At 33.4% G+C, this 11439-nt stretch overlaps 1 protein-coding gene and 2 non-coding genes across 8 annotated transcripts; all 3 read left to right on the top strand.

Moving 5' to 3' along the window:
* The first annotated feature begins 474 nt into the window (after positions 1-474).
* Positions 475-10928, top strand: LOC114245049 (nucleosome assembly protein 1-like 1-A). 6 transcript variants are annotated; one of them, XM_089739383.1, is made up of 9 exons: positions 475-630; positions 989-1110; positions 5853-6060; positions 6424-6575; positions 6909-7039; positions 7296-7456; positions 7836-8024; positions 8222-8344; positions 10244-10928. In XM_089739383.1, exons 2-9 carry the CDS (start codon positions 1004-1006, stop codon positions 10358-10360), a joined length of 1188 nt encoding a protein of 395 aa, XP_089595509.1. In that variant the 5' UTR covers positions 475-630; positions 989-1003; the 3' UTR covers positions 10361-10928. The 6 variants fall into 6 exon arrangements, with proteins under 6 accessions (XP_089595509.1, XP_028033042.1, XP_089595510.1 ...); XM_028177241.2 differs by having other exon boundaries at positions 9189-10928; XM_089739384.1 differs by having other exon boundaries at positions 530-625.
* LOC114241110 (small nucleolar RNA Me18S-Um1356) lies at positions 6764-6846 on the top strand. Its single transcript, XR_003624559.1, has one exon. It is a non-coding gene; the product is annotated as a small nucleolar RNA Me18S-Um1356 (small nucleolar RNA).
* LOC114241103 (small nucleolar RNA Me18S-Um1356) lies at positions 7150-7230 on the top strand. The gene has a single exon (XR_003624558.1). It is a non-coding gene; the product is annotated as a small nucleolar RNA Me18S-Um1356 (small nucleolar RNA).
* Positions 10929-11439: the final 511 nt, after the last annotated feature.

The following is an 11439-nucleotide window of genomic DNA, read 5'->3' as shown; positions in this document are numbered from 1 at the left end:
GAATTTAAACGGATCCATGATCGATGATAAGGTCGGGATTGGCTCCGAAAAAATTGTAAGTTCATGTAGATTATTCATGCTTGGTAGGCAGCGGCTTGGCTTTGCCCCTGGCATTCTTGAAGTGCATGGGCGACGGTAACCACTCACCATCAGGTGGGCCGTATGCTCGTCTGCCTACAAGGGCAATAAAAAAAAGATTTGTAATTTTATAAATATAACACAAAAAATTTAATTTGACATCTATTTTGTTCTAGACAATTAAGACTCCACAAACGAACGAAACTGAATCGAAATTTTGCAACTTTTTATCGTTTAAGTACGCAGACAGCCTGTGAAGTGTGAGTAATCTTTTTAGAATAAAACGAACGCTACTATGAAGTTTAAGAAGAAGTTGAATGAGGTATTTAAGTTTTTATGTTATAGAATTTATAATACATGGTGAACTGTACGAATGCCTTAGCAATGCGTACAACACAACACGGCATATTTGGGGCTCTACGAACTTGCGTTCTTTTGCTCTCTCTGTGGAGCAGTGAAACCCAACGAAAAGGTCTTTGAAACATTTTTAAATCATTCGCTGACCGTGTCACGTCGCCATCTTTCTTTTCGGAAAATTTTGACGGCGGTGAGGTACGTTTTAAAATTAAACTAAATCGCTTGTTAGTGATTGTTTGAGTTCTATTTTAGCAATTTTTAATTTTGATCATCTACTGAGTTTTAACATTCACTATCACAAAGAAGTGGTACGTATTTTCAAAGAATACAAGCCATGCCATGTGGTCGGTCTGCTAGATTTTAGTGTACTGCGCATTAAATTTTACGTTTTAAGTTGCTGTTCAATGTATTTGCAACAATTCTCAGTGCAATTATAAGTAACCAAAATGAATATTAATTTGGATAGTGTTGTAGTTTTATGTTTTTTTGAAAAGCCGGTACGGTAACCAACGTGGCCGTAAGTTCACTTATTAACGTAATTATATTGTTTTAGAGTGAAATATTAAATATGGGTACCGTCGAACGTTCTGGTGACGACCACACATCCGAAATGGAGTCTGCCGAAGAAGAAGAAGTCGTCGGAAGTGGTGAACTAGCGCAACACCTGTTGAAAAGGTACTTAAGTAACGGATTGTTACTCTTCCTATCATTTGCGTATTCGCAATAAAGGACACATTTTCTGTTCAAAACGAGTTCAAAACCAAAGTCCTAAACATAATATTTTTAACTGAATTTACCATTGAATATTGTTTCTAACATGATTTGGAACGTTATCAAACATGAACGGTCTATCGCAGCCCATGTGCTCATTCCCAAATTCCGAGATTATGACTCATCCAATTCTTACACAAGACATGTGTGCTTGATTAATTGAAGCCCAGAGAAGATCAGTCCCACAGGACAGCGCTGCATTGTAGTTAAAATTACTACTCAATATTCGTAACTAATCTCGTAATCATTCACCTAAAAGTAATATGTGCAGATCAATTTGTAATCGAAACATTAACTAGACATTTCTTATTATGAATCTTACCAAATATAATATATAAGTACCAATATTTTATTTTCACCAAGACCTAAAGACTAAAATTAGAGAGAAAAAGTTTACATGTGCTACATGGATTGTAGAAAAAATCGAGCAATATTAATAAAACAGTAGCAAAATCCAAAAGTATATTTAAAAAAACAGCAATTCTTGAATTCTACTTAATCCTGATTTAAAAAAAGGCATTTTTTTGTATTTCTTCCATTTACATCTTATTGTAAAGGTTATAAATAAAGCAAATGTTATTAGTCAAAAGTACAGTTTTAACACGCAAACACTAAAAGTACTTGCCAATTAAAAGAAGTAGGCAAAACATAGATTGCAAGTAATGTAAATGTATCATTGTCATTCATAATTGAAGTTAAAATAATTCATATCTGAGAAGGGAAAACTTAAAAGAAGTAATCATTGTTTGAAATTATTTTGAAAATGTTTGTTCTAAAGTAATTACTTTAGAACAAACATTTTGTATGTGTCATTATGTAATTACATAAAATGTCATGTTTAGAACAGAGACAAGCCTCTGTGAACAGCACAAGTCAAGAATATTCATTTTCGTTAAAGTTTGATTAGGGTCTGAAGAAAGATTTATCAATAATAACCTTGTATCAATCATAGCAAATGATAGAATGATAGCTTGTACTTGGTTATAGCAACCACTTGCATAATGGAATTTGACTGCAATTAAAATTAGAACATTATACTGAAAAGAGAAAAACCTTTTTTTTTAAACAAAGTAAGGCCAACATTATATTATTATTTTTATATAGCATATCTGCATCACCATACAGTCCACTTTACTATCACAAGGTTCTCTGCAATACCAAGGGCATAACCAAACTGCTGCTTAGTATGTTTCATTGCTTTCCATTATGCATTAGTCTTACTTTTTTTGCATTTGTAAGCCAATCAGATCATACTCTGGTGTCATTGAACTGATGAATCATTTATGCTCCATTTAAGAGTTTAATTTAGCTCTCCAAATTCAGTTATTGTGTCTAGGATAACTAGTTTTCGTTAATAATGAATCCCATATGAAAGATTATCATATAGGCATTTTAAACTGGTACTAATGTTCATTGTGTAAAAAAAACATATAGATACAATTTAGTGAGCCGCCTCTTGGCGAGGTCTGACTTTGTTTTTATCTAACCTTTTTCTTATAATACCTGACAATAAAAGGATAGAGAATCTAAATGTTGAGGTATTTAAGTTCAAATTTCGATCTTTGAGCGATTTTAGTGATCTTTATAATACAGATTCTGCATTGACTGATTATACAGACATTAAGTCAGTTAATGCCTTTGTGAAAGATAAATTTAGTAATTTAGGTATGTCTGTGTACCTACACCCTGGGTTTTTTGTACCTATAACACAGAATAATCCTAGCTAAGGGATACCTGAATTTATAGTTTATTTGGAAATATTTAGTAATACTATATTTTTGAAAACTTCAATTCCAAAATTTAAAATAAAAATTAATGAAATATTGACTTTTGTATCATACATATAAAATGAATAAATGGCTGTTAATTAACATGAAAATGCTAAAACTCGATATAATAGGCGACCTCGGAAACCCATCAATAAAAGCCCTTAGTCAGAAATGCTATTAAAGAAGGTTCTGACATTGAAAATCGCTTCAAAAAAGATTCAGCTAAAGTTTACGTTTGTTTAAAAAAGGTAAATTTCTTCAAAGCTTGAATAGGCGAAAGAATTTTTTATCTATATACTTTTTTTTTAAGTATTGACACATGACCTGCACTCTGTTTGATTTATTAATATGTAAACACCTTCTACCGTAGCTTTGTTATATACAGGCGTCCTTCGCACAACACGATTAATTCGTACCGTATCTTAAAGCGAAACCGTGTTGTACGAAAAATGGTATACCGTGTAGTATCGAGGCCCTCGTCTTGCGTTATATCTGAAAGACGTTTGTAGCATCGAAACTTACAAAAAACATTATACGTCGGACGCCTATGTCGACTAACAAAATGTCTTTTCTTATACACTTAAGCATTTTAATGCAAATATGTTACGCATATTTAAATGCAGAATGAGTAATGTAATTGTAACATGTCTTTTTTGGCGTCTCAGTTGTTCTCTTATTGTCAAAGATCGTGACTCTTCTGTTGTCTTCTTACTGTTTCACCTATTCTAATCTTTTGCCTGGTGGAGGGCTTCTTTTTTTTGTATCTTTGAATTTAATTACGTCTAGTTTTTGTCGCTATATAACACTGTCTATTTTATATATTTAACTAACCTTTGCCCGCGACTTCGTCCCTGTGGAATAGATACTTTGGTATAACGCTAAATTTTACCCGCCTCTTCATTTACTTCATTTACGTAGAAAGTGAATTTTTTTTTTAATAATATAACGTTAAGGAACTATTAAAGGTACCAAAATCACGCTTTTTAAGCGACTTCAAAAGAGGAAGTTATCAATTCGACCATAATATTTTCATCTATGTATGTTCACCGATTTCTCAAGAATGCTTGAACCGATTCTGAAATTATATTTTCTTTTTTTTGTTCCAAAGGGTAGACTTCCCCAATGGTCCTGTAATATGATGGGATCCTGGAGAAATCCAGAAAAATCAATAATTGTCAAAGCCTATCTTGAAGTAATTTGAGTGTTTCAATGTGTAAACATATAAACATTAATTTATAAAAAATACCTTCACAAATAATGCTTTATTTTAGAACAAATTTGGTTACCATAAAAAACCTTATAGTGCCAACCTTAACATATAGACATATGCTGTTGCGGGCTTTTTTTAGATCTTTTAAAGGGGAACAATTCTGTCATATATTATTTTAGTGAAACTAACCGTTTCCGCGGCGCACGCAGCGGAAGCTCTCAAATGGGTAAAATACCCCGATTTTGAAACATTCTTTATTGATGCTCCGCCTGTATTGGTCTTAGCGTGATGTTATATAGCCTATAAGCCTTCCTCAATAAATGAGCTATCTGACACTGAAATAATTTTTCAAATCGGACCAGTAGTTCCTGAGATTAGCGCGTTCAAACAAACAAGCAAACTCTTCAGCTTTATAATATTAGTATAGATATTTCGACATCGAAATGGCCACTTTTGAAAACTTATTTAATGTTCATACATTTTTTATCATTTACAATGTATTGACTCCAGGAATTCTCGAGACAAACAAAAAACGATCACGCCATCTTTTGAACGGGTCATCGACACAGCAAGATTAAATCGACCTCCCTTTTCAAAAGCTTGTTACGATTGTGCCTCTAAAGTGTTGTTAAATGTAATGTGGTTTTATTATATATTTATTTAGGAGTTATACCTACATTAAATGAGATGAATGCATGCAATGAATCACTGATGAAATGAACAGGGATTTTTCTAAATTACTAATACACATAATTAATAATAAACCCAGAAACTTGTTTTGAACATTTTTGGTCGTGTCTGACCATGAATGTAAAACAAATCGCGATGTAAATATTACTCTGCACTGTATTTTTGATGAAAAGAGTAAAAATGCAGAATACTGTTGTTATAATGTTTAATGAAATTACTGTTGTTAAAAAAAACAGTAACTGGATTCATAAACTAAAGATGTTAAATCAAATAATTTAATATAATGAATTTGGGAAAACAAAAAAAATCATTCCACAAAAGTAATAAATACAACATTTTTATTGTACAATATTTTTTAACACTTAAGGAATGGATGACTCCATATCAATCAATATTAAACATTCGAATGTTGTTTGACAATTTTAAGTTAAATTTAACATTTTAAGAATTCAATGTAAATTCGAAGCCATGTATGTCATCACATAATGTTTTCTGGTAAATGTTAACAGGGTAACTACTGTTTATAACACGTGTAGAACGAGTTATTTTCGATGTGGGTCAACACAGGCATATTGTGTTGTACTGAAATCAGATAACGAAAGAAGATAACCTGCATACTCTAGATCAAAATTCGTTTCGAAGTGTTAGGTGATTGCAAAAAAACAGCCATTTTTGTGTAATGGTAATAATGTTTAAATCTTACGTTTATAATAACCCTAGTTTTGTAAACAGAATGTTCAGTAAAAAAGTAGGAGTAAAGTTGAAGTTTAGTAGAAATATTTTCTCGAACAGACTGAACCCTAAGGGCGTTAGTTTTTACGGTACCCTAGATACCATAGTCCAGGGACCGTATTTTAACTTGTTAGTAGGGTGAAGTTGTTTCCGAAGGAGGGTCTAGAATAGGCTAGGATAATAAACGAATTATACTTGTGTTTTGCCTATATTGACTGAAAAGCATTTTAACTGTTTTATTTTAGTGGCGTGACCCGTAATGAAATGATAGCGGCCATCACAAATCGCCTTCATGCAGAAGCGATGGCATCCCTACCCCCGAATGTTCGTCGGCGAATCCGCGCCTTGAGAACTCTTCAGAAGGAGTTTGTCGACATTGAGGCCAAGTTTTACAGTGAAGTACATGCACTCGAATGCAAATATGAAAAACTTTACAAGCCTCTTTATGAAAAGGTGGGTCTTAATGCGTTTTGCATATCGACGCTTGAAAGGCAAACGTGACTAAGCGAACTAAGCGACTGCTTTGTACATAAATGATAGGCAATAATCATATTCGATGCGCAAAAAAAATATATTTCTAGGTCTATTAAAATCATTTCAGTCCTACAGCTATAGATTCGTTAAAATAATTTTTTTTTTTCAGGTATTTCAACTTTAAATTAGTCTACTGTAAAGTTCACGCATTGTCGCGTAGTCACGTTTGCCTTTCAAGCGTCGATATATTTTTTTTGTGTTTTTGAAAAACACTATACATTAAAACTTTGTAATCTGATTGTGCAATGAGTATAAATGAGAATGAATAAATTATGTTCACAGCGAGCTCTTATTGTGAATGGCACATATGAACCTAATGATGATGAATGTCTCAACCCATGGCGTGATGACACTGAAGAAGAAGAGTTAGCTCGGGCGGTACAAAATGCTGCCATCACTGAGGGTGAGGAAAAGAAGGATGACAAGGCTATTGAGTGAGTATTGGTTAAAAGAAATTGTTTTAAAACAAAGTTGTATAATATGATAAAATCAAAAATATTTTGTTGTCTACAAATGTAACATTAAGACCAATTTGTGTTTAGAACAGTTTTGAATAACTCTGTATTTAAACGTTGTTATCCTTTTGCTGGAAAATGTTAAGAATTGTCTCTATTTTTTTAAACTTTTGCAAATGATGATATTTTAAACACCAAACACTGAAATATTGTGATTGATTTGAACATGCATCACCAACTGAAGCCAAAAAGTTGATTAATTAATTTTATATTTTTCTAAACATTTATTTCATAATTATATGCACATTTTAGGCCTCCAATGGATCCCAATGTAAAGGGTATCCCAGACTTTTGGTACAACATATTCAGGAATGTCTCAATGCTCAGCGAAATGATGCAAGAACATGATGAACCAATTCTAAAATGCTTGCAAGATATTAAAGGTATGTTTGTTGAGTTTGTGGACATTTGCTAAGTTATTAGCAATACTCGTTTATTTCAATTTACCAGGTGAACTGTTAGCTTTTTCACCTAGCTTCTCAATAAAAATCAATAAAATTACATGATGACATTTCACACCAAATTCTGAAAATTATGATTGATTTTTTAACATGCATCACCAACTGATTATCACAATTATTGACATGACAATTTAATTATCTACATTTTCTAAGACTTAATTAGCTTTTTCTAATTCAGTGCAAATGCATGAAGACCCCATAAGCTTCACTCTGGAATTCTACTTTGCTCCAAATGAATACTTCACAAATACAGTACTTACTAAAGAGTACTTAATGAAGTGCAAGCCTGATGAAGAGAGTCCATTAGAATTTGAAGGTCCTGAAATTTATTCTTGCAAGGTTTGTTTTGCTATTATTGATCATTTTTTTTATAGAAGAAGAACACTAAAATATATTATTATTACTAGCTGACCCGGCAGACTTCGTAGTGCCACAATCGATAAATAAAAGACCTAAACTTTTGTATAAAATAAACTTAAAACAAACAAAAGGAATCTGTCCGACGGGCAACACATGAAAGGAAAAACAAAATTGTTGTTTTTGTTTAATTCCGAGCATTTTCATATTTATCTTACCTTTTAAACCTTCTCTGGACTTCCACAAATAATTCAAGACCAAAATTAGCCAAATCGGACCAGCCGTTCTCGAGTTTTAGCGAACTAACGAACAGCAATTCATTTTTATATATATAGATAGATTATTGTTGTTGTTTGTTTAGGGATGTGAAATAAACTGGAATGCTGGTAAAAACGTAACTGTCAAGACCATAAAGAAGAAACAGAAGCACAAGTCCCGTGGGTCAGTTCGCACTGTCACTAAGTCCGTCCAAGCTGACTCCTTCTTCAATTTCTTTAACCCACCAACTCTGCCGGAAGATCCTAACTCTACAGTCGCCTCTGATGTACAGGTACATTTAGTTTTTAATAATTTTATGGAAAATTATCAAAAAAAAAAAACTATTGCTTATTCTTCATGATGATTTTCAACACCAATAACTGAAATAAAATGATTAACGAAACATGCATCACCAACTGAAACAGTAATTTTCATTGATAATGTTGAACATAAATATTGCATAATTATAAACTAAACTTAACGTTGTAGGCGTTGTTGACTGCGGACTTTGAGATCGGTCACTACATCCGCGAGCGCGTCGTGTCTCGTGCCGTGCTGCTCTACACCGGCGAGGGACTCGAGGATGATGACGATGACGATTATGAAGAAGAGGTATGTTCAAATTTCACATATAGCAGTTGATATCGAAAGTCATTAACTGAATTTAATATTTTTTGCTCATATTGAAATTTTCTAGTGTTGAATATTATTGCGAAAAAAATTAATTGGAGCTGATCTATTCCTGCATATTATGGTATAGGACATATTGATTAAATAACCTTTTTTTTGATGATTTTAACACTAATTCAAAATAATAGAAACTAGATTTTGACTATAGTTTTCTTTTCATTAAGCTATTAAAAATAGCTTGCTTTTAAATATAACCTGTTAATTATAGTAGGAGTTGTCTAGAAGAAATAAAATGTGCAGTATTTTAGTGTTATCTTTTAATCTTGTGGTAGTTGTAAGATTGCATAATTAGTGAATTCTACAGCCATTTTTTGTTTCTACAGTCGTACATGCATGGTAGCTTTATTATGCTTGCTTAGAACGTTTTCATTTATCCCTTATCCTGAACAGACGGAGGTACGGTATTCGGTTGTGAAACCTGTAATTGGTAAAAATAGGCTGACTGGGTATACCTACTGGACTTTGCAAAGATTTTCTTTTATGGTTGCTATATGAAGTAAATGATTGAAACACTGCATTGCCATTTAAGTCTACATCCAAAGATGAAACTCAACCCAAATAGAAAATTTTAATAAACTTATAGTGACCATGTAAACTAAAATTCAATCTCTTAATCAAGTAATTGCTTGATAGATGTCTTGAATTGCTATGTAGTGTAATCATCTAGGGCAGGCGCATTACGGGCTGAGGGTGGGTTTATATAACGCATACGGTATCTACGTCTGGTGAAGGCAGCGCAACCAACAGCGGTCATGTTTGGTTTCAGGAGGATTCGTACTCTGACGAAGACTCCGGTACCGAGGAAGTTTCCGACGTGGAGGATTGATACGAGACCGTCCCCCCTAGCCTTCTATAAGCCTCAGAGGCATTCGTCCGACTCGATCGCTTGTATTTATTGCAACAAATAACATAGGAACCTCTAAATAAACGCACACGACATCGCTGTGCTGCTAGCTGTCGTGATCATATCTGGCTCATATCAATTGTAAACGAATTCTAAAGAATAGCGCGTCGGGCTCCTTGTAAATCCCTAGTATTTATGTTTCTCGCTACAAGTTTCTATGCATGATTTATCCTTTGATTAGATAAATATGTTTTAGAAATTGATATGGTCTATTCCAAAAGAGCAGACTGCGAGAAGTGATCAGTGCCTTCTTAATGTGTAATGCATGTTTAATATTAGATTTTTGTAATGATAAACTACTGATGCATTTCTAGTTAAACAAATTCGTTTTTATTTATTATACAGTCATTATAGTGTGTATTTTTTTTTTGTTCACGAGTTTTGCTTATTCGTTTATTTTTACTTTGAAATTTCATGTGATATTATTAATCTCTTAAGATGATTTGTTTCTTACTTTTAATGTGTTGTCATTCCAATAGTACTGTTGCCGAGACAGGCTTGTCCTTGAACCGGAATATTTGTTGAATCTCTTAGTGCCAAAATGCATTTAAACAAATTCATCATTTCAGCATTGCTAACTGTGATCTATCCAATTTATATTTTATGATAACTTGACAATAGCTAGGGAGTATAGATATATTTTTTTATTTATGTAACTTTCTATTGAAGTTGGCATAATAAAGTTAATGTATGGCAGCCACTCAGGTAGTTGTACTTGGTTTTAATGGCTTCTTATGTTTTTGGCATGATGTCGTTAATAGTGACATTAAAATTGTATGCTTTTTACAAATGTGTTTTATTTCACCTCGTTTTGCATGTTAGTTTTGACGGAGACGATGCGGATGGTTGCAGAATTCACTTACACTGGTAATGCAATGTGCCGGTCGATGTTTTAACCATAACGCTGTTGTATTTAGGAGGAAGAGGAATGCTCGATGGAGGAGAGCGAAGACGATGAGCCGGCGCCTCGGAGACGAACCAAGAAACCCGGCAAGGGACCTGCCGAGAACCCCGCTGAGTGCAAACAGCAGTAGCTATTTAATTGTAATGCAGTTCGAGTTTACCGGAGCTTTATACAACAATGATTCTGGTGCTGATTTTCCTGTTTTCTCTCTTGAGAAATGAATTTCGCAGTAACTTAGTCGACTGATGGTAACAGTAATAATGTATGTACCAGAATATTTTTGCTAAAAAAAGAAATGTGATAACGATTAGCTTGGTTTGCACTTTACAACCATCAGAACTTGTGCAGCACATTCCTCATAATGGCAATGACTGTACAATTATTTTGCCATCCGCCTCTATCAAAATCACGGTGCTGCAGACTCAATAGGAAATAAAACCTATGATATAGCAACACTAATAACTACTCACGGTCTGAGAGACTTGTTAAGTTTCATTTATGATAATAATATGCTTTTGGGCCTTTTAAATTTAATTCATTTGATAATAATTTGCTATAATGACTCGTCCACAGGTAGGTTTAGACATATTAAATATTCATCCAGTGATTATATGTAATTGTAATAAAATTAAATGTTAATCGCATGCCGGCAAGTAGAATATTTGTACACAACGTTTTTAATTAAAGTTTAAGAACTACATGTTGTCTTTATTTTACTTAACCTTTCCAAGTTTTCTTCGAAGTTTTCATTACTGCACCGCAAAAATTGAATCAAGACTACGTCATTTTAAATAAATTACTGATATCAGACAACAGAGAGATTCTAAAATTTCAAATACCCACCTGTTTTGTAAGAACGAAATTTCGTGTAAACAATGACGGTTATCGTAACAATTTGAAGGAAAATTAAATAGGTAAAATCATTCTAATAAAGCGATACGTGAAAACGGGCATCCATGAAATTGGGAATTCCCTTTTGACAATGCAATTTGCTTTAGATATCTGTTCTCACTTCCCAATGAATCTAGTACCTATACCAGATACCGAAATGGTCAGGTACTCGAAAACTCACTGCATTAGACAAAATCGAAGCCGTGGCTTAACTAACGCCGTGTATTGTCTGATTTGAAAACACAACGATATAAGCCGCGCCAATAAAGAAACGAATCGAAAATGGCGTCTATGTACCTGCACTGACAGACCGGTCAT

Source organism: Bombyx mandarina, chromosome A1, assembly GCF_030267445.1.
Source record: "Bombyx mandarina strain Sakado chromosome A1, ASM3026744v2".
Lineage (NCBI taxonomy): Eukaryota > Metazoa > Arthropoda > Insecta > Lepidoptera > Bombycidae > Bombyx > Bombyx mandarina.
Note: the sequence above shows the minus strand (reverse complement) of the source record. Positions and strands in the feature narration are given on the sequence as shown.